Source organism: Micropterus dolomieu, linkage group LG09 (genome assembly GCF_021292245.1).
Source record: "Micropterus dolomieu isolate WLL.071019.BEF.003 ecotype Adirondacks linkage group LG09, ASM2129224v1, whole genome shotgun sequence".
In the NCBI taxonomy this organism is placed as follows: Eukaryota; Metazoa; Chordata; class Actinopteri; order Centrarchiformes; family Centrarchidae; genus Micropterus; species Micropterus dolomieu.
Window position 1 is genome coordinate 9,790,688 of NC_060158.1, and position 25,672 is coordinate 9,816,359.

The 25,672-nt window shown below is 40.5% G+C and overlaps 5 protein-coding genes across 6 annotated transcripts in view; 3 read left to right on the plus strand and 2 right to left on the minus strand.

The window, feature by feature from the left end:
- The window catches only part of zgc:114119 (Mediator of RNA polymerase II transcription subunit 30-like), a 69,196-nt gene that overhangs the window by 32,031 nt on the left and 11,493 nt on the right, over positions 1 to 25,672 (plus strand). The window lies entirely within an intron of this gene.
- Positions 521 to 6,942, minus strand: si:ch211-153f2.3. 2 transcript variants are annotated; one of them, XR_006826344.1, is made up of 3 exons: positions 6,902 to 6,942; positions 1,180 to 1,321; positions 521 to 975 (listed from the first exon to the last, which is right to left on the minus strand). XR_006826344.1 is itself a non-coding variant. In XM_046058491.1 (2 exons), exons 1-2 carry the CDS (start codon positions 1,402 to 1,404, stop codon positions 853 to 855), a joined length of 348 nt encoding a protein of 115 aa, XP_045914447.1. In that variant the 5' UTR covers positions 1,405 to 1,587; the 3' UTR covers positions 521 to 852. The 2 variants fall into 2 exon arrangements, 1 of the variants encoding a protein (XP_045914447.1); XM_046058491.1 differs by lacking the exon at positions 6,902 to 6,942 and having other exon boundaries at positions 1,180 to 1,587.
- On the plus strand, positions 2,721 to 19,343 carry LOC123976367 (double-strand-break repair protein rad21 homolog A-like). The gene is made up of 15 exons (XM_046058477.1): positions 2,721 to 2,896; positions 6,507 to 6,645; positions 10,273 to 10,466; positions 11,194 to 11,323; positions 11,902 to 12,001; positions 12,545 to 12,651; positions 12,839 to 13,048; positions 13,783 to 13,905; positions 14,104 to 14,232; positions 14,550 to 14,773; positions 14,901 to 15,057; positions 15,690 to 15,835; positions 16,012 to 16,194; positions 16,393 to 16,476; positions 17,070 to 19,343. The coding sequence occupies exons 3-15, from the start codon at positions 10,323 to 10,325 to the stop codon at positions 17,259 to 17,261; spliced, it is 1,929 nt and encodes a 642-aa protein (XP_045914433.1). The 5' UTR covers positions 2,721 to 2,896; positions 6,507 to 6,645; positions 10,273 to 10,322; the 3' UTR covers positions 17,262 to 19,343.
- On the minus strand, positions 18,958 to 21,960 carry utp23 (UTP23 small subunit processome component). Its single transcript, XM_046058486.1, has 3 exons — positions 21,546 to 21,960; positions 21,263 to 21,437; positions 18,958 to 19,864 (listed from the first exon to the last, which is right to left on the minus strand). Exons 1-3 carry the CDS (start codon positions 21,731 to 21,733, stop codon positions 19,466 to 19,468), a joined length of 762 nt encoding a protein of 253 aa, XP_045914442.1. The 5' UTR covers positions 21,734 to 21,960; the 3' UTR covers positions 18,958 to 19,465.
- The window catches only part of rnf5 (ring finger protein 5), a 10,100-nt gene continuing 7,600 nt past the window's right edge, over positions 23,173 to 25,672 (plus strand). Inside the window, exon 1 of the mRNA XM_046058487.1 lies at positions 23,173 to 23,542. Coding sequence (XP_045914443.1) covers positions 23,319 to 23,542 — 224 coding nt within the window. The 5' untranslated portion in view covers positions 23,173 to 23,318. The remainder of the gene's footprint in view (positions 23,543 to 25,672) is intronic.

The following is a 25,672-nucleotide window of genomic DNA, read 5'->3' on the forward strand; positions in this document are numbered from 1 at the left end:
TGTGTGCGTGCGTGCGTGTGTGTGTGTGTGTGTGTGTGTGCGTGTGTGAGCAGCTGAAAGCTCACTGACCTTTTATGACTTGACTGATAACTGCATTCAGAATGGATTCAATGCAGCAGCAGGACAACTTGGCGTTCACTGCATCTTTATTGTGCACATAAAGCAGTATGACATTGTGTATACTTAAATATCTGTTTGAGAAAGTATTATTAGCATTTCTAAGTTAGTGCAGTGAACAAGCAAGCAAATCCTTGGTTTAAAAAGATAGCTGTGGTCAGATTGTTGGTGTATAGAAAGTATTTGTGAACTGAATAAGCTAGAAATGTTTGGAAGTGAGATGCGGATGTATTTATTAACCATATGTGAACTTCTAGCAGTATTTCACACAGGTACTGTACTGCAGTGGTACAGTATGCCAGCACAATAAAGACGTGAAATCACTGAGGGTGCACATTTTATTTTTGTCAAATCACAAAAAATGTCAACGTAAAATTGTGACAAAAGGGATTTTTACATTCATAATGCCTTGTTTCCTGAAGAAACAAAACATGTAAAAACTGCTTTCCTCAGCACAAAGTGCAATACCTAAAAAATAATGCCAGCATCACACAAATGCAACAACATTACTTCTTTCTTATTTCTCTACCGGGTTTTCTTTACACGCAACTGGTGTCTATTTTTCTTTTTACCATGACACATTTTCTTACAATGAACCATTATCAAAAGCAAATGCATTCAGTCTTTTCTGTTTAAATTTTTGAGTTTTCAGTTACATCCAAGCCATTATGGGTTCCAGTAAGAGCACTTTTCCACCTGCTCTACCCCAGAGAAGGGGCTCCCTACTGGGGCCGGTTACGGCCGATCATCCCCCTCTACTTCCACTCCTCTGAAACTCTCCCTCCTTAGTCTTTGGATCTCTGTGTTGAGCCCCAGCAGGGTCTGAGCCAGCTGGAGGTCCTGTGAGCGCATCTCCAGCTGCATGACAATGAAAGAACTGAATCAGCATGTTGGAAGCTATAATGTATTAGGTGCAAAGACAAAAAGCTACTGGTCCTTTCCTCCAAATGTCCTCTCCTTTAATGACCTGACAATAGATGAATCAGAGACATTTCTGGACATGACAACTGACAGAATTTTTTGCAAACTACAGAGAAAAGATGGAGCCATCAGTTAGCTTACCAGTTCAGACCTCAGCCAGGTTATCGCTCCATCTATCTGCGCCCTCCTCAGCTCTTCATTAGCTTGATAACTCCTGCCGATGCTGACTGGTCTGACGGTGGAGCCAGAGTCTTGAGGATCTCGTCCAGACTCTCCTGTCGCCCTGAAGGCATGAATCAGTTTGTTTTTAATGTTCTCCAGAACCATGGTGGACAAAGTATCCTCACTGTGACTGTCTCGGTCCATGCTGCGAGGGTATGAAAGTGCGGGCAGGTGTACGTGTGATTCACTTGTTGCCTCCCTGGTATAAACCTTCTCATAAAACTTTGGGAATCTTCTCTGTTTCTTTGCTTCTTTTCACTCCACCAGATCTCCTCACTATGGCTATCTCTCTGTACTGGTCTTCCTCTGTCCCCTATGTGAACAGTACTCCGCAGCACAAGTCTGTGTGCTTCTGTTCAGCAGCTGCAATCATCCCTTTTGCCTGCCCAGTGTTGAACCGGCTTGTTTTGTCATTGTTACTATGGAGAAACCGCTCTCCGCCTGCATGCCCCATCTCCTCCTCCTCTTCCTTCTCCTTCTACCCCCCGCCTCCTCCTCCTTTCAGTAACCTTAATAAGAATGGTGGAAGATCTCGGACAAAGACTATTGTTGCCTCCAAAAAGAACTGAAAGGACCCCCCCAACCCCTGCCACCACACCCTCCCCGTTTTTCTTCCCCCTTTCTCTCTTTCTTTTTTGCCCCCACACAATTCTAGTGTGAGAAATGTGCTGTGAGTGAGTGAGCTCTCATTTGGACAAAGTGCCAAAGAGTAAACCTGTGAGTGTGTGTGTGTGTGTGTGTGTGTGTGTGTGTGTGTGTGTGTGTGCCTGCATGTACAGCACACACACAAAATCCATCAATCCCCCAGCGGACTTTTTCAGTGCTTCTCCCTAAATAAGATCTGCTTGTCAGCTTAGGAGACAGACAGGTTGGGCGAGGAGGTAGACACAGCCTCAGTGTTAGCCGATTCAGACCCACAAAGGCCAACCTACAGTGAAATATAACCAGGTCCTTTGTGCCCGAGTTAAGTCCATTCCCGTGGGGTTTGTGGGATGGTTTTTGGCGACTGTGAGCAGTTTTCCCCCCTGACTTCTGTACAGAGATGAGACAGGGGTCTAGTGTATTTTCCTGCCTGACTTATGGGCCTGCCTGTGAGAATCGAGAGTCAATGCTTTCGAGTGCACAGCTTTTTTTATCCCAAGGTAATTCTTTACTCTGATGAGATGTTTAGCTCGCTTTCAGTGCTATGTCATGTCATAGGAAACAAAAAGAAGTTTGTGTGTGTGTGTGTGTGTGTGTGTGTGTGTGTGAGAGAGAGAGAGAGTGTTGGCAAGACCTTGTGATGTCCAACACCCTATTAAAACACTCTCAGCCAAGTTCTGCTCCATACATTGACCATTAAATAAATGTCATACAGTAATCTTTCAAGACAGATGGATGAGCGCGCTGGAGAGAGAGGGCACTTGTCAGAGCTCGTAAGACATGAGCTATGACTCCATTTGTGCAGAGGTCCGTGGAGCGTGAGAAGAGGTTGGAGGGATTGGGCCGTCAGTCTTGAAGGTCAAGGAAGCAGGGTGACGCATGACGGCGATGTCAGGGACAAACAAGCTGCCAAATACACAAGCTGAGTCTCAGGTGGTGGATTAGAGCAGCGTGTGTATCCTTATGTGGCTAAACAAACCCTGTCTCCTAGAAAGTAAGTTTGATTTTACTAAATAGTTTTCTGGGGTTCTTCTTTCTGGCAACAATTGTGCTTTGTTTGTGCTTGGGAATAGTGTGTTTTGTTTTCTATGTGTTTGGGGTTTTCTCTCTTTTTCTCTGCTGTGTGTGTGTCTATTGACGTCTGTGTATGTGGGCGTGGTCTACTGTGGTAACAGTTTATCAGCCTACTTCTTTCTATTGAGCTACTTGTGTCTTCTTTGGATCTCCATCTAATACCTTGTGTCTTTCCCCTGGTGCCGAGTGCCTCCACACTCTGCCAGCCATGCCACTCTGCCTCACTCTACAGCAAGAAGCCACAGCATGCCAGCTGACATCTCCATTACTCCACCATACACTCCACTCCTCCTCGACCACACTACCCCTGCAAAGATCAGTTTGTTATTAAACAATTTTTGTTACACCTTGACATTGAGTCTCTCTCTCTGCTCTTGGGTCGATCCACCACAATACAGTTAGGGGGAGACTGTGGTTTTGGTTAAATAATCATGATTGTGTCATTTTCTGTATAAAACTTGACCATGATCCATAACCTTAACATAGTGCTGCTGAAACATGTGTAGGGAAAACCATAATAATAATAACAGAGCAGCACATTTCATAGAAATGAATCATTCAGTCTCTTCCCTGAAAATTAAGAAGGTGTTTCTGTCAAAGAGAGGAAGATTTGGAGAAATTACTTCTGAAGAGAGAGAAATTCTGGATTTCTTTCTTGTTGAATGAGGAAAACAGACTTGTAGAGTCTGTTTGTTTGCAAATAACAGGATTATTTACAGAACAATTGGAAATTAACTTAATGGAATGATGTGTTAAGTTCAAATGCACTGAAATTATTTATGGTTATTCATGAATGTTAAGTGATGGAAGTTATTCGAATGCACTGTATTTAGAAAGATTAGTCTGATAACAAAAGAATGGTAAATTTGTTTTACTGATATTGAAAAAAAGGGATATTTCACCTTTTAATTACTGATATGTTGAGATGAAAAAGTATATTTGCTAAAGAATATTGTAAAAAGATGATTGTAATGATATTTCTCTTTTTTTTTTATCAACTAAGAGTAATGATATTTTGATAATATTTTTGAAGAGAAGGATGATTGTGCATGTTTTATACATGTATGGTGATTTATATAAAGCATGGTGTGCCAGAAAACAGTTCTGTGATATGTTTTTATTTTGAGGAGTGTCTAAACATGATCATTAAAATGTTTAATAATGCTTTAGTCTCTACATTTTCCTCATTATGTTAATAGAAAATATAATCTGAGCGTTGCAAATCATATTTGCTGTTGCAAATTAGCTGAATATAAACGTCACTTCTAGGAGGCAGGGTTGGACTTAAACGTGCAGCAGTGGAGGTATGAATGTATGTGTATGTTTATAACTGGGCAGGTTATAGAAACACCACTGACTGATTTATCTCTAACCAGAGGTGGGACAAGTTACATGTTAATGCTCAAGTCTTCGCGATGAAGTCCCACGTCAAGGCCCAAGTTAACATGGGCAAGTCTCAAGCAGTCCAGTACTTCTATTCAAGTCTTATGAGTGTTAATCCTCCACAGTCTGGTGATTTTTTTCTCCAGTGAAGCGCCTCCACTTCCCCATTTTGCCCCTGACATTTTGTATGACTTTCAACTGAGTGCAATGCTGATGGGATCATTTGTGTTATCTGAAGGGTTTGTTACCTTTTAGCCTACTTTGCTACCCCCTGGTGGTACTTTTATCTGTCTGCAGACTGTCACAGGAAAAGTCTTGCAGTGCATGTTGTGTGCAATCATTTTTACATGGTATGAATGTGGTTTTGTTTGTGTGTATTTATGTGTTTTGTGTGTATTTACATTTAGAGACTGAAACGAACTGAAAGGTCAAGTTAACACACAGGACAGTTGGACAGTACTGAGCAAGACAAAGTACAGAAGAAACTTGAGAGGAAACCTTGAACAAATGCCGGTGCAGTTTGAAGGTCATTAAAAGAAACTGTGTCTGTCATAGGAAAATAGGAAACAGGGAAAACAAATTGTGTCTACATTACTCTTCCAGAGTGGAGCTAAAGAGCTGTCTTTGTAGACTTGCTTTCTAACACCCTCAAATTTTTATTCCCTGTCTAAAAACAGCTGTAGAGAGTTCAGGATTAACTTTAAACTGAAACTGGAACAGTGGTGAAATGTACGCAAGTAGTCTACTTTATTTAAGTTCAAAAGTGAGGTACATATACTTTACTTTTAGCATTTTCTTCTCATGCCACTTTCTACTTCTATTCCACTACTGTTCAGAGGCAAACATTTTACCTTTTACTTCATTATAATTAATTGACAGCTTCAGTTACTTTACAAATCAGGGTTTTTGCACACAAAAATGAAAATGTAGAGATGCAACAACTAGTTTATTTATAGATTGACTGAAAATTAATAATCATTGATAATCATTCATTTTAATTATTTTTCATTTCCTGATTCTGAAATCATTACTGGCAGTCCTATACAAAATATATAAATGTAATATTAAATAAAAACATCAAATACCTACAAATGAAAAATAAAATCTTGCTTTTACATTAATGCATGAGTAATAATAATGTTATGATGTAATAAATAATAGTATAACACAGAGTCCATTTTTCTGCATTGAATACTATTACTATGTAAATTTTCATGATTATAGCCTACTTTTACTTACATTTCCAATGCAGGACTTTTACTTGTAACAGTATTTTCACAGTGTAGTATTAGTACTTTTCTTAAGTAAGGGTCTGACAGTTCCTCCACCACTGAGAGCAGATGTGCTTTAAGGGCCTGCAATGCTCAGTCCTCTGTCAGCTAAGCTGGTTCAGGGTCACATAAGCAACTTACTGTTCTTTGTGCTGTCATGCTCCTGGCAATAGTGTATATTTCAGGACAAACTTTTTGCATAGAACTTTTGAATAGAACTAAAGTGCTCCGTGTTTGTATAGCGCCTCTCTAGTCTTTGCGACCACTCAAAGCACTGCTACACTACAACACATTCACAATTCACACACATTCATACACTGAGCCTAAGTGCTCAAACAGAAACTAACATTCAAACACATTCATACACTGGTGGAACAGCCACTTGCCCAAGGACACTTCGACATGCCTGGAGGAGCTGGGGATTGAACCGCCGACATGTAGGGCCTAACAAGATCAACATGAACACAAAACTGAAACTAATCTAAATAATTTAAATGATGTTAAATTGATTAAAAGACCTTCTATCCCACTACATTACAAAAAACTTAGCCCAATATTTATGTAGCATATTTTCCATGTATGTATTTAACAGTTATATTTGATAACTTTGCAGATTCATATTCTAAATACAAAACATATGCTCAGCTTTTAAGATATGATCCATTGCTATAAATTAGACATAAATTGCTTCACCTCCACTGGCTAACCTACAGTGTTAAAATAAGTAGCTGTATATAATATATCACTATGAAAAGCCTCATTCTGCATGAGTACTTCTAATTTGTTGTACTAATACGCTAACAATGTGGAGATGGGAGAAGGATTTTAGTAATGTGGCACCTTTGGCTCAGCATCCATCCCTCTCTCCCACATCAGCACCACTCTGCATCCAATCAGCCCGGCGTGGAGAGGGGGGACGCCATCTTGTTTGTTTTAGTCGGAAGGAGGGGTGGAAGAACAGCCACCACCAGCAGACGACAAAAAAAATACGAGACAAGCACGACACGGCTAACCGGTGAGTCATTTAGGTTTGTGTTTTGTGTGAAGTTGTGTAGCACTAAAACACTCGCTGGCTTCGCGGTGCTCAGGTTTTGAATGACAGTGGCTAACGCTGTAGCTTGTCCGCATCATCACCTGTTGTGATACAGCAGGGGAGAGCATCAGCGGTTAATGCGGTGTAACGTTAGTGTAACTGTAACCTGTAAGATCTAACGCTGGTCTCTTTTCTGTTAACGATACATGTCTGCTTTTCCAAAATGCTGGGCGCTTACCTTTGTATAAGGTTACTGGCTCATTGTGTTTTGCAGCTGGCCTGTCTAACGTTACGTTTGGTGTAGCAGGTACAATATAGTGCTGCAGGTAACGTAACAGTTTTACATCATCACCTGACAGACACAGATTGTCAAGGGTTCAAGCATGTTTATTCACCACCTTAAGACCACGGGATGTACAGTTAAATGTAAAGTGACAAGCATCCAGTGGGGGAAGAGGTACTTGTATTTAAAAGTACGAAAGTATTAGCATCAATAGGTACTTAAAAGTAAAAGGTATGCAGAATGGACAATTTCAGAATCATGTATTGAATTGTAATTACTGATGCATTAAGGGCAAGGAACAAGGGGAACGTGTTGGCTAGACATATCTTTCCACTGCAGAAGCTCTAGTATCCACAGCTGATGAGTAACTAGTATAAATGAGTGCATTTGTATAATATTATAACGTTAAATAAAAAGTATAATGTTAATAGGGTAGTATACTGTTAGTATAATATTAATATATTAATTATAAGTTGTTACTATATTCATTATAATTTCAAAATAGCATATAGCTTACTAGGATGTTATTAATTCCAGTTGGACAATACAGCAGTTTAATTTTTGTGTAGTGTTTTTATTCATTAATTCATTGTGTAAGAAAAATGGTCTACATTGGTGGTTTCGGTAGGTTGTAATCTTTGCTTGCACACTTTGCTTGTAAATTATTTTTCCAGTTCACACATCAATGCGAGTGGAAAACTCTGTAGAGCCCTGTTGTACAATGTCTTTTACATGTCATAATTTCCAAAAAATCTCTTCTCTTCTAATTTACCAAGTGTTTCCTATAAAGAACTATGCGATTTCATGTGTTACTAATTATAGTGAAATTGGGAATGTATATTGGCTTAAAAGTTGAGCTTGGCAGTTTTTAACTTGGCTCACGCTTATTACTCATTTTACTTAATTATTTGGCAAGAAAAAACTTTAAAGTTCAAGAAAATAAGTGCTGTTTAAAAAATACTAGATAGAAAGAATGTACAGTTAATTGTAGGGAGTGTGGTCCCTAGTTTGGGGCCCTGCCAGGATCAGACTTCACAGTCCTGATGGCTGAGGGTAAGCTCTGAGTCTTTGTGTGCTGGTTTTGAGACAGTGGAGGGGCTTGCCAAACTGCAGCACTGTTGCCATTAGGGCTGCAACTAATGCATTGTCAGTTAATCCGTCAATATGTTTTTTGATTAATTGATTACACTCTGGTCATGTCATGGTCCACCTGATTTCCTGCTTACAGACAGAAATTAAAACTCTGTAAACCTGTAGTGAGGACATCAAAGAAATGGACCAGTGAAGCTGTAGAGGATCTTGGTTGGACTGCACTGATGTTTTCTGTTGGGGTATGGACAGAATGGACCCAAATGCAATGCTGAAGATTAACAGGTTTTATTAGGGGAGTTGCAGCGGTTGAGGGACTGGAGTTGAGGGGAGAGGTGGATGCCGGGGAGACGAAGGCATGGGGAACCGAGGAGACGGAGACCAGAGAGCCAGGGGACACTGGGAGGACGCCGTGGGGGAAGTCCGAGGGGAGAGGGCAGGTGAGACAGACAGACAAACAGGATTAGTGACTCTGGAAAAACCAAGAACAGGGAAACAGAGCATGCAGGTTACGCGAGCGCTTGAGGGATCAAGAGGCACCGGGTTAGGAGCAACAACAATCAAGCAGCGATGGAGTGGAGAACAAGCGCCTTGTGTTGTCCCACCTAAAATCCATCACAGACCCACTCCTGGACCCCCTGCAGTTCGCCTACAGAGCCAACAGGTCTGTAGATGATGCAGTAAACATCGCCCTTCACTACATCCTCCAGCACCTGGACTCCCCAGGAACCTACGCCAGCGACACCACCCTCATTGGGCTCATCTCAGGTGGGGTTGAGTCCTCCTACAGGTGGGAGATTGACCATCTCGTAACCTGGTGCGGCTAGAACAGTCTGGAGCTCAACGCTCTGAAGACAGTGGAGATGGTCGTGAGTGACTCCCCTGTCGCCACTGTGGACTCATTCCGCTTCCTGGGCACCATCATCTCCCAGGACCTCAAGTGGGAGCTGAACATCACCTCCCTCACCAAGAAGGCCCAGCAGAGGATGTACTTCCTGCAGCAGCTGAAGAAGTTCAGCCTGCCAAAGACAATGATGGTGCACTTCTACACCGCCATCACTGAGTCCATCCTCACCTCCTCCATCACCATCTGGTACGCTGCTGCCGCTGCCAGGGAGAAGAGCAGGCTGCAGTGCATCATTCGCTCTGCAGAGAAGGTGATTGGCTGCAATCTTCCATCACTTCACGACCTGTACGCCTCCAGGACTCTGAGACAAGCAGGAAAGATTGCAGCTGACGCCTCCCATACCGGTCACAAACTGTTTCAGACTCTCCCCTCTGGCAAGAGGCTGTGGTCCATCAGGACCAAAACCTCTCGCCACAAAAACAGCTTCTACCCGTCTGCAGCTGGACTCATCAACAAGGCCCGAGCCCCCCACTGACACTCCACCCCCCCACCCCCATTCAAATAATACAATCGTCTTTGCACATGTAAATATCACTTCATGTCATATCATGCACGAACCTGGCACATTGCACATATTTGTTGTTAATTGTAAATTGTTGTTGTTCCATTCTTATTTTAATTTTTTTATATTGTCAGTTGTATTATTTTTCTCTATTCTTCTGTTATTCTTATATAACTTGCATTTGTTTATTACATATTTATATATTTCTGCATCTATTTATGTCAGCTGTATGTCTGTCTGCGTGTAGCACCTTAACAAAAAAGCAAATTCCTTGTATGTGTAAAACACTACTTGGCAATAAAGCTCCTTCGATTCTGATTAGTTTTTAGGTGTATAAAATGTCAGAAAATGGAAAAATCATTGTTTCCTAAAACCCAAGATGGTGTCCTCAAATGTTTTGTTTTGTCCACAGCCCAAAGATATTCAGTTTACTGTCATAGAGAAGTAAAGAAACCAGAAAATATTCACTTTTAAGAAGCTGGAATCAGAGAAGTGTTTTAAAAATTACTTAAACGGACAAATCAGTTATCAAAATAGTTGGTGATTAATTTAGTTGACAACTAGTAATTAATTCGTTGTTAGCTCTAGCTGCCATACCAATGGCATTGTTTTTGAGAAGTCTCAATTAATCAGCTTGCACCCTGTTATGAACTGCTGTCACTTCTCCTGTTTATCTAGACAATCATGTCAGCATCTTCAAAGAGTCTGCTTGCAAAAGCTTAAACAAAACAATGAATGTGTCCTTTTTAACTGTCATGCTGTGTTTACCTATTCAGAGTTAATTCATTTCAGTCATCGGCATTATACTGTGTTTTCTCCTCTCTCCAGGCACGACGCCTCCCCCTTTCCCCTTTCCCTTGTGGTGAGAAGGCGCTGAGATGTTTTACGCCCACTTTGTCCTCAGCAAACGTGGGCCGCTGGCCAAAATCTGGCTGGCGGCCCACTGGGACAAGAAGCTGACCAAGGCCCATGTGTTTGAGTGCAATCTGGAGAGCAGCGTGGAGAGCATCATCTCACCCAAGGTAGTTTCTTAGGGTCTTATCTTTCATAGCCTCCCCCATGTCACTTTGACAGGAGATAATGATTTTAATTGTCCTTTTTTGTTGCCGTGTGTTGATTTGTGTTGCATCTTCCTACAAGGTTCTATTTTGGGAACTGAGCTCAACACAAAATCTGATATAAAAAGTTGAGATATAACAAAGTTCTGGCTGCCTTTCTACATATAAGCTGATGTATTTACACAATTGACCACAAAATTGATCATGTTTTTTTATATCGTTACTGTTGCAAGTGAACATCATCAACAATGTATCCTATGATGTATCATCTAAATTTGACTTTTGGCATTGATAGCTCCCTGACTGTCTTTAAGTCTATCAAGGCTGCAAAGACAGTTTTATGCTAGTGCTAAACCAGAGTGATTGATTTTGTCTAATAGAAAATTATTCTCAAAAAAGTTTTTTGTGTCTGCAGGTTAAACTTAAGTATGCATTTTAACATAACTTTTCAGCTTATTGAATATTCTGTAATGAATTTAAATAACTATTAGTTGCAGCCTTAGTATCATTATTTCATTTCTGTTGTTACATGATGCTGAAACATTTTATCAATTGTAAGACTGATTTAGGATTTCAAGACTACATAACAGCAGAGGAGTAAAGTTTACGTAAAAGCTGCAGGTTTATGCTAGAGCATCACCACTGATCATCTGTGCATTTACCTTCTTATCATGATTTTTTTTTTGTACAGGTGAAAATGGCTTTACGAACATCAGGGCATCTGCTGCTGGGGGTGGTGAGGATCTACCACAGGAAGGCCAAGTACTTGCTGGCAGATTGTAACGAGGCTTTCATCAAGATCAAGATGGCTTTTAGACCAGGTCGGGGACAAAATGGAACTTACTCTATAAATCCCAAAACCATCAGACTGGTTGAGACAGAGATTGGAGCCTTTCACATGTCCTTTTAAAAAAGATAACGTTCAGTTTTGTTAGTGTTATAGATTTATCTATGGCAGTACAAATTAATCAGACACTCATAAACAAACACCGGCACACATGTCAAAAATTCTTTAATGTTTTATTTTATACTTATTTAAATCTAAAACTAGAGCATGGGGCAAGTTCTTCTGATACATCTTCTGAAATATGCACACCAACATGCAATACTTGCTGTACATACACATATATATACAGTATAAATACATATTGATTCCTTCCCCTTCCCCCTGTATACGCAAAAACATATTTCAAATGTACTCATATATTTAGTTGAAATTAATTATTGTTAAATTGTTCTCAGTTTTCTGTACTTTTTCGCCCATCTTAGGATCTTTTTTAAAACTGCTCCTATTTACATACATACATACAGTACATATTATCAAACTGAGCCAGGTTCATCCCTGTCACTTGAGATATGTCACATGCTGTAACTCCTTTCCTACACTGTGGTGTTTCAGGTGTGGTGGATCTTCCAGAGGAGAACAGAGAAGCAGCCTACAACGCGATCACGCTGCCTGAGGAGTTCCATGATTTTGATCAGCCACTACCAGACCTAGAGTGAGTCCTCTGTTGGTCTACCTCTTCCTGAGAGAGAATTAGGAAGAAAAAGTGTCATGTCAACAGGGATTTTGCAGTTTATGGTTAGCACCTTAATTGCTAGACCACTAGGGTAGCCCACAACATGTGCTACTATTGTTGACATTTTTCTTGCCCAAAAACACCAATATCTATGGACCTTCTAGTATATTTCTGCCTGTAGTGTTCATTATTCATAAATATTGTAGAGCCAAGCGTGTTTTCTTTTTTCAACTGGAAGAATTCTTTTGATAGCTCTCCATGTGCACATAACCCCTTTCTTCATTCTGGGTATGGTAGGTAAACAGTAACAAATGTTAAATGAGACAACACAGGTGAACTGAAAAGCACTTCACTACAAAATAACAGCTGGAAGACATTGAATAAGAATTGAAGTGCAGATATATTGTAGCAGCACATTTCATCTTTTCCACTGCTCGCAAAAAAAGAAAAAAATCCATTTGAAGAGAAGTGCTGTAAACACAAGATAGGTATAGAATTGACTGCGCGGTGTGTTTTGTACAGCGATATTGACGTTGCTCAGCAGTTCAACTTGAACCAGAGCAGAGTGGAGGAGATCACCATGAGAGAGGAGGTGGGCAACCTCAACCTGCTGCAGGACAATGACTTCGGTAGGCTTCTTTCTTCTGAGTGTGCATGCTTTTGTTCAGTAATGTCATGCTTGACGGTCACATTTGTAAACCTCTTGGACAGTTCGACCACGTGATGGACTTTTCATTGTTAGTTGACACTATAACTTCCTCCACTCAATCACATTACACACTATATACTTAGAAAGACAAGTTTCCTTTTGTCTAGCTGACTTTGGTATGGACGACCGGGAGATGATGCGGGAGGAGAGTGCCTTTGAGGTGGACATCATGGGAGCGTCAGCTTCCAACCTCCTGCTGGAGGCTGAGGGTGGAGCTAACCCGATGGCTGACAAGTCCAACCATCTGGAGTACGATGACCAGTACAAGGACGACTTCGGAGACAATCCCATGGAGAGCAATGAGGGAGGCATGCTGGGTAGGATCATGTCAATATTAAGGTTGTGACGATCCACTTAGCTCACAGGATGAGATGATATTGGGTTCATGAGGCCAAGATGAGATGATATGTTATGATTTTTAAGAAATCTTCAATGACAAAATCTATGATAAAAAGCACAACAATGCAGGTACATATTGAAATGTTGCTTATGTATTGTTCATGTCTTGTCTGTCACTCGGTGTTGTTTCCACCAGGTACCCAAAAAGTTGCCATACGAACAAATTAAAAGTGGCGTGGGCATCTTCTATGCTAATGTCACTCTCATTCCATCATGGTGTCGTTTTAATATCCGGTGACATGAGATCACATCCCTTGTCATATATATAGACGCTGACACTACAGTTGAATGGTGAAATGGATGCAACACTGTTAGCATTCTGCAGCTATAAAATTTTTAATTTAAGTAAAAATGGAGATAATGAAGACCATGGCTTGGATCTGGCCACAGTTTTCATCTGATGTCAGTTTTACAACATGTTTAAGTACTGTATATCCTTTTAGTGGCTCAAGCGAGTCATGGCAAACTTTTAGCAGAAAAGTGTGTGTGAAGGTTGTCTTCTAGCAGTAATATTTATTTTATGAACCCTTAGCCTATTTAAAAAACATTTTGTGTTTTTACTGCTTAGATTGATGATAGAGTGTAGCCCCTCTCATTTAGGCTGATTGATAATTTTAGTGAATTATCTTGATTGTGATATCTCTCTGTGTAGTGGATAAGCTGCTGAGTAATGAGGACGGAGGCGGCATCTTCGACGACCCTCCTGCCATCACAGAGAGCGTGATGATGCCTCAGGACCACGGAGACGATGAGGACGACTTTGACGCTCTCTCGGGTCAGATCCACAAATAACATCAGCAGTGGACCTTGAACAGGAGTGTTTTATGCTGTGTTGCAATAGCTTTGGTTACATACAATTGAAATTACGACACAGTTACCTACGTATGTTTAATTTTGAGGCTACCTGTTTAAATAAAGTTTAATAATATCACATGACATGCATATCCAACATGGTGTGATTGTGTGTTGTTAGCGGGAGCCCCAGATAGTCCAGACTCAGGCCCAACAGAGCCCCTACCAGCCATGGCAGACCAGACAGAACAGACCACCCTGGTTCACAACGAGGAAGAAACCTTCGCCCTGGAGCCCATTGACATCACAGGTAATGCAGCTGGTTTCAAGAGACAACTCCAGCATTCCTCATTTCCTTTTAATCTTATTTTCCCTCACAACGTCATTAGTAAATACAGTTCCACATTATGGGTTTCCTTCCCTTTGCATGAAGAAGATCACATTGTGATCTTGAGTTCTGAGTTCTGAAAAGTATTTTGTTCAATTAATGAAAGCACACGAATACACCAGACCAGCAATGTTTACTCAATTTTAGTCTACGCAGGAACAATATGTTAACATAGAAGTTCTCCAAATATCAGCGCTACTGAGCTGACTCATCTCCGTTTCTCCTTGTGACCTGTGCAGTGAAGGAGACCAAGGCGAAGCGTAAGAGGAAGCTGATTGTGGACAGCGTGAAGGAGTTGGACAGTAAAACTATCCGCGCACAGCTGTCTGACTACTCTGACATTGTCACCACCCTGGACCTGGCACCTCCCACCAAGAAGCTGATGATGTGGAAGGAGACCGGAGGAGTCGAGAAGCTCTTCTCTCTCCCTGCTCAGTCTCTCTGGAATGCCAGGCTGCTTAAGGTAACGTTACCTTAGAGATGCACAGTATCCAGGGATAATCGTACAAAGTAATAAGAATGATATTACTGTTTCTTTCTGCAGGTTCTCTCTATCTGCCTCTTTGTTTTCTCTGCTGTTCTCTCTCCAGATGTTTACAAGGTGTCTGACTCCATTGGTACCAGATGAGCTCAGGAAGAGGAGGAAAGGTGGTGAGGCTGACAGTCTGGATGAGTTCCTTAAGGATCTGGAGAACCCGGAGGTGCCCAGAGAGGAAACAACAGGACACCAGCAGAGAGACATCATGGGTAAGAATGTTTGCTTGTGTGCATTTATGATTGATTTATTTGTGGAAAGCGAAAACAGAAACAGAATGGATATTAAAATGTGTATGCATTACATTTCTTCCCTAAGGCGCATCCTGATTTTATCTGAGCTGCCTGTTTATTCGATTGTTCTTTTCTTGTTTATCATTTATGTTTTCTTATATCCTGCATTGTTTGTCATATTCATTTATTTTTATTTTGCTAATTCTGTTTTACATTTTACATGTTATTTATCATCCACTGTGGTATTCCATGTGTATTCTTTTGTGAGGCACTTGTAAATAAAGTTGATTTATTATGTATTTATTATAATAGAATAGTCATGTGTACGGATTGCATACAGGATTGAAGTAAAAATTGTGAGCGCATATTTTCCCCACCAATGTAAATTTGTGGCTGTCCAACATTTTTAAAGGAGAATTATTACCTGACCTTGATTAATTGTTTCTCCATTAAGTGGGAATATTTCGAGAGAAAAGAGGATGTGTGATTTCAGATGCCCACAGATTCTAAGTGACAATGAACTGAAAAATTCAGTGGTCTTAGTTCAAAATTTAAATATTTTGCCCACTTTAGTTTTTCTAACAAATACAGGATGTCCATTTCCCCTTCAGACCAGACCATCATGGAAGAGGCCAGTGTTCTGCAGACTTCAGCTGTGGAAGGCAGCAGGACGACGCTGGACGAGTCGGTCATGCCCCCTCCGTCCTCCCAGCGTGCCCTCAAACGCAAAGCCCAGGACACAGAACCAGCGCTGCCTGTAAGTACAGATACCCCCTTTAGTAGTAGTCTCTGTCAATCGCCCCACACCCTTTTCCATATTTGATGTCAGGACTCTAATGACTTCCTTCTGTTACTCTGCTCTGCTCCCTGTCTTCTTTACCAACTCCACTAACTACCCACGATCTTTGTATCCGCTTACACTCTTTTCTCCAGATGGGAGCTTTAGATCAACAACAACAGCCAGAGGAGTCCAGAGCCTCTAATGTGTCTCAGCAGCTGGAGGCATCCAACGTGGATCTGCTCCCAGAGGAAACCACTAACATCAGCCAGCTGATAGAGTTAGACCTGCTTAGCGACAGGGACAAGAAGAAAAATGATGACGACTCTGACGAAGAGGTATGATCCACAAATATTTGCACTGTATACTTGGATGTGTGTGATTTTATTTGAAGTTATTTTATTGTTTTCTTCACACCCCTCTTTATGTATTAATTCGTGGGTGAGTTAACAGAGCATAGAAACCGACTCATTTTATCCAGTACTTGACAGTAGGTATCCTTTATTAGTGTTTGTAACTGTGTTTCTCTCTGTCAGGATGACGAGGTGCAGGGAGGAGACCAGGACCAGGAGGAGAGGAGGTGGAACAAAAGAACCCAGCAGATGCTTCATGGCCTCCAGGTGTGTATATCTGCTGCTACAGCTTAGAGGAGTTTTTAACTACTTTTTTAAGTAGAAACACTTTACGCAGATGAGACCCTGTTCTCCACCTTGCTCACACATCTATATACAGATGTTTTGGGGGTTATTTTGTAAATGAAAGAAATGTTCTTTGTGGAAAATATAACAAACATGAGAGAAAAAAGAAACAAACAAAACTTGCATATATAATCTATATTTTAAAAAAAAACAAAAAAAACCAAAACTAAAACAAATTAATTTAAAAGAGCTTACTACTTATCTGGTCAGTGATAAGGCACTTTTGTGGTTCTACATATGTCTTAAAGAGTGCAAGAGACACTGGATTTCTGTATCTGGTACAGCATTTGCGCCAGAAGCAGAGATATGTTACATAACTTTCCCTTTTACAGTTTTAGCTTATCATCTGCTGCTTAAAGTGAGAGCAACATGTAAGGAACAATACATGCATTATAGCCCTCTGTCAGTAGATTTACCAAAGTACGCTGCTTTAATGACTTTAAAATATGGTTTTGAATAAAGATGTAAAATGTTATAGCCTTCTCTTCCTGACTCTTTCTCTCCCACCTTTCCAGAGGGTGATGGCAAAGACCGGTGCCCAGTCGGTCAGCCTGCTGGATCTATGCAGGAACAACAACAAGAAGCAGGCAGCTGCTAAGTTCTACAGTTTCCTGGTTCTGAAGAAGCAGCAGGCGGTGGAGCTTGTCCAGGAGGAGCCGTACAGCGACATCATAGCTACACCCGGACCTCGCTTCCACATCATCTAGAAAATGCAACTTTATAGTTCGAAAAGAGGAAAAAAAAACTGTTCTCTGCATCACAACACAACACTGTTAATTTAACAGTTTAATTTATTAGAGTTTTTGTATGATTTGGATTTTTATCTTCCGTCGACAAACGTTTAATGTCAGTGGTGGGAGGAATGAGTATAACATGGTTGGATTATTAAGATGTTTCTTCTTTGAAAAATTCCACATAGTGAGGAGGAGGATTGCAACTCCAAACAAAGGACACTATCTACAATCAATTTATTATTATTTATTGTATTTTTATTAAATTAAGACCCACTTTATTAAGTTAGTATTAAGTAATGTGAAAGAAAGCTGTGTGTCCCTTTTTGTTTGGAACAGATGTCACTGACCTTGACAAGCACTACTTCCTCCAAAAGGTTGTTGCGTTGCACTGGCAAGGCACATAATTTAAAGCAGTGGTTCTCAAAGTGGGGTCCAAAAAGGGGAATCATTTATTTTCACTGTAAGTCCATCCATAAGTAACATAGTGACCGAACGTATGACTATTATGGTAATGGATTTCATACACTTCCTGGAATAAAACGTCAAAAAAAGCCAAAATCCTATCAAATGGGCGATCCTGGGACAAAATCTTATCTGATCTAATTTGTGTCAGTTTAGGGGTCCTAGACGTGAAAAAGTTTTAGAACCACTGATTTAAAGGGTGTCTATTGCCTAGTTATGTTTACAGTGGGAGACAACTATGTGTATACACAGTGATAACTCAATCAATCCATGTTACTTGGAGACTCATTTGTCCCTCTACTATAGGGAAAGGTTCTCATGTACACTGATTTTCACTTAAAGGAGCATGCACTATATCCAGTCTCTGCAAGAGAACATTTAAACAGTTACTACAGTAGTGATTTTTAGACTCAACCAGCAATTAATCATGATACAACTGTAGTGTAGCACTTTAAGCATTACAAACTAAAGGTTGTGTTTTTGCAAATGCTTTGCTTGCATCATCAACTATTGTGCCTCACAAGAGTCAGCAAAATTATAGTTGTGTCCCAAAATCCAAGATACATATTCATTTTTCGTTTTGAGTATGCTGTTGTATTCTATTCTCCTGCAATGCACAAAGGAAATAGAGGAGAAACTTACAGCTGGGGAAAAAAAGAAAATTGTGGATGCTGGTGAAACGGCTCCAGGAACACCTTAAAACACCTGAAAAATGGACATTTTGCTGGCTCTTAGTTAAGTTGAACTGACAGTAGCATTCAAAAGCTAACATATGACAACACACTTATTGTATCCTTTATATGGTGATGCATGCAACGGATAAAAATTATAATATAAAGATTAGTGTAAAGTACATCTTGTATATAATTAAATGTACTATGGAAATGGGACACAGCTTATAAAAAAAGAGCTTCAGTTTCAACCTATAGATGATGTGAACATCAGTGGCCTGCCATACTTGCATGCTCTGTCCTGAAATGTTTTATCAGAGCGGAATTCCTCCAGAAACCATTTGTATTGCTTTTATTCTTAAAATGATTTATGTGACAAAGATTCAATTTATCGTGTCCGTTTTATATATGAATAATCATTTAGTAACAACTGGGTGACATACAGTATTACAAACTGTTCCCTTGACAATGGATATTTCACTTGTTGTGCTCTCACAGTATCACTTCTTAACTTAAAATGTAAATCAGATACTCTGTTCAGTATTCATTTATTGATTTTAATCTAAAGAATGACATGATAAAATGATCAAGTGAAGTCTGTATGGACATATTTGTTATGAACGTTGTTGTCATCATCGAAAAGCCTACAGTAAGAACAATCACGCTTCTTTGTGCTTCTGCAAAGACAGCTGAATGCATAGTTTTTTATACCCACTTCCATACAAACAGCAGTGGATCTTGTATTTTAAACTACGTGCCTGTAAACTTGCATTTTTTATTTTGTATAAAAGCCGAAAAAATTTTCCTTAAATCTCAAATATATTGCTGTTTCTGAACAGTTTCAGTCCCATGCCTGTTAAGTCCTGAATCCTGGAAACTGGTTGCAAAATTTTTCAAAATAAAACAAATACAATGACCAGTATTTTAAAATGGCATTTTGTGATTTACACAAAGAGAAGTATGTGAAGACTGTAATTATTTTTGTAATATTTATGCGAGAAACAAATCGGCTGAAGTCTCTGTCTGTCTGTCTGTCCTGCCGTACTATGTATTAGTAACCGCCGTAGCAGACGTGCTGTCTCCCTCCGTCCTTCGTTTCCTGCTTCGACTTCTTTTCCTCTTCTCCCCTTGCTCCGTCTTCTTCAGCGGCGGTGTCGGCACACCTTTCTTCTTCTTCTTCATGCAGCTCAAAGGGTTTGGGTTGCTCTGTTTCCTCTTCCTCTTCTTCTCTCGCCTCTCTCCGTCCTTCTGGGCGATGCCCTGGTCCTCCTTCAGGCTGCGGATGCTCTGCTGCTGTGTCAGGCTGACCAGCTCTCCCAGCTGGACAGCCTGGACGTGGTCGAGGGACGTCTGGCAGGGCTTGTCCAGCACGATGGTGTTGAGGATGATGTAGAGCAGAGGTACGCCCGGAATCTTCTTCAGACCTGCCGTTACTGTGTGGTCCTGGAGAACACACACATACACCAGTAGATTAGTGTGATGGGATGCCAAATGCCTAATTTAGTTTGTCCTAAGGAACATCTCTTCCTGATTATGTCACAATTCTTTTCATTATATTTGATTGGCTTAATCTCTGAGATATACATATGGGACTCTTCATGTATGCTTTATTAAGGGAAACACATGCTACAAAAGTCAAGAAGTTAACGTTATATACACTGATTTGCCAGTTTATTAAAGGGTAGTTTTGGTATTTTTTAAACCTGGGTGGTGTCGAAATGACTAGTAGGTACAAAAGGTTTTGGAATCCGCCCAGTAGATGGCTTCAGCTGGCAGTCAACTGCGGCCGTCAAAATTACGTCCAAAAAAAGTGACACGCTGAGACCGTTAAACAAGGTGTCTGACAACATCATGGAAAGGATCCCTATGAATCTCTCCAGGCTCAATGACAGTTCTCGCTCTGAAATCTCGCGAGAGGCGAGTTGTTGCAGGAAGACGTCAATGGAAATGTGAGTCAGAGTTGGAGAGAGGAGTTTGTTGTGTTGGAGTAACGTTATAAAATAGTCTTGTTAGCAGCTCCTCTTTGTACACAACAAACTCCTCTCCTTCATTTCCACTGGCATCTTCCTGCCACAACTTGCGTCGCATGAGATTTTAGAGCAAGAAGTGTCCTTGAGCAAGACTTCTGCTTCCTGTTAAAAACAAAGGGTGTCACCGGGAGTCACTGGGATGATTTCCATGATGTCAGTCTGAGCCTTTCATTGGGAGAAGAAGCACTTTTCGTGGACATAATTTTGACAGACTCAATTGCCCCGAAGGAATCCTACTAGTCCTTTCGACACCAAAATATGTGAAAATATGGCTCAGGTTTAAAAATACAGAAATAATCCTTTAAGTACACCTAGTTAAATTATGTAATTACGACATCCCTGAAATAAAGCTTACCTTCATTAGGGTTAAAATATTCAGTGCAATATTCATTGTTGCTGAAACATAACTTCACATTATAAGCTTCATGAACATAGGATTTATAACAGGGCTGTAGTATTTGGTCAATGTTTTGCACTGTACAGCTATTTTTATTTTGAAAACATCTTTTACACATGTTGTACATGTTTTTATTGTAAACTTCTATTTTATTTACAATTCTTGACTTTTGCAGTCTTTTTTTCTTATTATGTTAAGCACCAAAATACCAAGGCAAATTCTTTGTATTAGCAATAAACCATATTCTAATTAGACTGCATTAGTTTTAGCTAGATGCACCTAATAAATTGAGTGCATGTTACAAGTGTTGAGCCAATATCTATTGTCTAGATGCCTACTCAATGTCTAGTCCCTTCCCAGTTAGTATTTTTCATTTAATTTCTCCTGTGGATGTGTGTGTGTGTCTTTATTTACCTGTGTGGCAACAAAGTAGTGGTGTGGGTTTGTCTCCTCCAGCATGGACAGCAGACACTCTGAAGCGGGGACAGGGGCCTTGAAATGTGGACATCTCCTCACCTGGAACCTCTGCAGGATGATTTTGGCTCCATACAACTCTTTTCCCAGAGTCTCCAGTTCTTTCAGTGCACAGCTGAGAATAAACACAGACAGAGACAGACTCGGGTAAATACTGCGATATTACATGACACAAGATGTTTAACGTGCACATACAATAGAATAAGTAGTTCCATCTACTCACTTAGTAGTGCAGAGCTGCACCTCTCCCATCAGGTATTTGGGCATCTGCTCTTTGATCTGAATCTTGTTTTTCAAAGCCGCCTGACAAAAAGTCCCATCAATGAGGATCTGAAAGGGTTCCCTGAAGCCAAAGTTGTATTTGTAGAAACTTATGGTTTTCTTGGCTTGTTTCTGTCTCTTGATCTTCATGGTGGCTGGTAGGTAAAGTCAATAATACGGCTATCAGAAAACAACCGTTAGCGACGTGAAGACGTTTAAATGTCCGTTTTATCTTCCAGTTAAATCAGTTTACTCGCTTTATAGACGTCTTTCAAACAAATGTTCAAATTATATCACTATCAGATACTAAAGGCATGGACATTCCTAGTGTACACAACACGCTTGCAGCGCCGACTTCTCGTGACTCCGGATGGAAACAAAATAGACGACGATGGTTCCGGATATTGACTGTCCGATACAAAATACTATTTTGATTTTTAAAAAATGTTTATGTATGTGTGTTTTCATCTTTCTCAATTAACTAGGCTATAAAATTTAAACAAAGTTAAGGTAAGGAAATTATGATAAATTAGAATTGTGAGTAAATAGTAGCTACATGCATGCCAATTAATATCTCATAATTTGGCTTTGTAAGTCACAACTTAGACTTATTATCTCAGAACTCTGATTTACTATAATATGTCATTATTTTGAGTTTAAAAAGTCAATAATATGACTTTGAATTTAAGTAGCCTTCAGATACAACACACACGCACACGTTTGGTTAGGATAGCTTAAACCATAGGCTTAAACTCTGTTGTTCCCAAAGGGAAATTTGGCTTGGATTTAAACACATCCCGAGTTTTTTTAGGAGCACAGTTGAAGCACAATATCAGTTGGCATGATGTTGGTCTTAAAGTATAGGTTCTGTCTTAAAATAGTTGTCAGGTGCCCACTATAACATGAAAGAGGATTTGCTTGCTGTAATATTTTCTTCTGTTCATAATCCACAGTCATTGTTCCTTGCAAAAAATACACTCCACAGTGTGGAGCTGAGGATTCAGCAGTATGACTTAATCAAATCAAGCGGATATCGTTTTAGACACTGATTTGGGTAAGGATCTCTTTATAAATTATTACAAACAAAAGCTGTTTCAATGTTCATATGGGCACATGACTATTGTTTTAAGACATACAATTGTGAATATATCCTTTAAGGTGGGGTCTACCACCACTTTATTACCTTGATCCAAATACCCTGTTTTAAGGGTGTCCTTGTGTCAAATATCTACCTTTAAGACTTGAATTATTTCAAACCTGCTTATATGTCTGTTCCTGAATAATTGCATTGATTGTCATATTGAACGATGTTCTCTCTCTCTCTCTTTTCCTACAGGGGATATCAGAGTATGACCATATACTAGGAGGACGTCATTTTGTTTAATTAAATTGTTTAGTTTAATTTAATGACGCTGTTGTTTGAATGGCTGAACAGTTTTACTGTGGAATGTTTCTGTGTTTGTTTTTTAGTTTTTTAAATCTATGGTTTTATTTCCTCTGTTTCGATGATCGGTTTTGGTTGAATAACGTGGGAGCAGGTTATTTTCTCCGCGCCCCTCCCCTCTGTTTTTCCCGGAACCGGAAGTCTTCATTCAGGTAGAGCGACGGCAGCAGAGCAGCCTCGACGGTGACACACTTGTCGTCGCCTCTGACTTCACAGCTAACGTTCGCTCGGGTCGAGCCGGTGTGGGTTGGGTCGGTACTTTACCTTCCTTATACTTGTACAGTTAATATTATGGCGGCCGCGGATCCCCGGTCCTCGAGTGACGGCGGGCCGGCCAGCAGAGGAGGATTCCCTGCCGGGGAGAACGGCAACGACCGCGACGGACCTGGCGGCAGCAGCAGCGGCGGCGCCAGCGGCGAGGGCGAACGGGAGCGGGACCGGGCCACCTTCGAGTGCAACATTTGTTTGGACACTGCCAGGGACGCTGTCATCAGTATGTGCGGCCACTTGTTCTGGTATGAGACGACGCGGGGAAGGGGGTAGTCTTGTTGTTGTTGTTGTTGTTTATGTTTCCGTTCAGCCCGCTGGGCTGGAGTGTAGTTTTGCCGTCTGTGCGGCCCAGTTTCACTTGTTTCACGGCGGAATCACGCACAACACCGCGTGTTTACCCGTCGTTTGTCTCCGCGTTTTGTAGGAGATGACAGCGGCCAAGATGGCTAGCTAGATATTAGACTACTGAGGAGGGTGTTGGTTTGATATCAGTACAGTAGTTATAAAGGACGTGTGGCTGAACTTCTTCCCTCATTGAAGTGCAAGTGCTTCTGATGATGAAGGCTGGTTTGCACGTGTGATCTGGTGAGGAATGAAGTGGCCCAGGCGGTTGATATCATATGGGTTGAGGTCAGAGGTCACAGTTGCAGCCAGTGTGCCTCCCTGGATCACTCACCCTCTGTGACACATTAACTTTGCCTGTGTCAGTTCAAACTTCCTGGTGATAATTCACAGCTCTCAGGTGAGCAGTGGAGGTAAAACAATTAGAAGATCAGCTGATTAGTTTATAAACAGCAAATTGAATTACCTAAAAAGAAAAAGCTTCTCAAATGTGAGGATCTGCTGCTTTTCTCTGTTTTAAAATCATTGTTAAATGAATATCAGACTCCGGGATCTTGCAGTAGGCATTCGTTTAAACAATTCATCTATTTAACTGAGAAAATCATGAATATATTTATCAATAATGAAATAAATTGTAGCCCTAGTAAATCAAAATTATGAGACATAAATAAGACCTTTTGACCAGTAAACTGTCTGGGTCAGTATATCGGCACTGGTATCGGTGTATATGTCAGCCAGTAAGTAACGAGATATCGCGGTACAGAAATGCCAAACACATGTTTGAGGTAATTTAGAAACAGTAGAGTTTGTCTACCTGAGAGAAATTCATTTTTCAACCCACGTCTGCGCATATCATTTGCTTTAATCAATAATGAAAGTAGCTGTTGGCTGTAACCCTAGGTCGCGCTTCAGCTGTGACTCAAGTGTTGTCTCCAATCTTAGTTTTTAATCAACACTTGCGCAAGGCTCAACCTTCAAACCACTTTGTGTTGAAAATCTAAACATTCAGAGTGACGGTTGAGGCTCATTCATGAGTTGTGAGTGTTGACTGACGGCCGCTCGCAGGTCCGGGCTAATGTGGGATTAGAGCCAAGCGTGTAGGATTGGGGTCAAACCAATGTACCTGCCTGCCTTGTAATCAGTAGTCGAAGAACGCAGAAGAAAATGTTACTTCCTTTTTATATGTTGTTGATGTACATTTTTAATTTGAACAGATGGTGATCTGAATGGGTGTGCACATGTAGTTCTGACAACAGAAACCGACGTGGAGTAGGGGATGCTCTCGCTGCCTACAAGAGATGTTTGTAAGCAGTTATCTCCTTTTCACCCTCTGCGGTAAACTCTCTCTTTTTAAACCTAAATGAAGATCGACCCGGAGGGCAGAAAGTTTTAAGAGAGGTGGACAGCAGACTATTGTGTTAACAGGCTAATGTGACTTCTTTCTGTCTCATCTACAATGAGAACGTGATTTTTAGGAACACAAGTGACATTTCTTTGCTAAGCATGCAGAGCAATATGTTAGGCATGAAGGAAAAGAATCATTGAATAGAATAGACTTTTATTGTCATTGCACTCATTTATGTACAACGAAATTTGTGCCCTGCCTGAATTACAAAAACGGTAATAAATACACAAATAAATACTTAAACATACACTCATGCACAGTCATCGCAAAAACAATAGATATGTGAACTAATCACATTAAAATGATGAAAGCAGTGTTGTACCGGTTGTCCTCTTGTTGCACATAATTGCACATTGCTCAGCTTTGAATTGTTTAGATTAAGTAAATATAGATATTTTATGTTCTAGGCCTGGAAAAAAACATTTTATTATTTAAGGAAAAGAGCAGGAATCTTAATATTGTCTAATAATAATGTAATAATAAATCATTTATTTTATATTTGATCAGAGAAAGGGTGCTTTTCACCTAAGTCGCACGTGCAGTTGCCAAACAACCATGCACTGAAGATGTGTTATGGTCTGATGTAACTTAGTTTCTAGGTTACCTGTTACCCCCCCCCCCCCCCCCC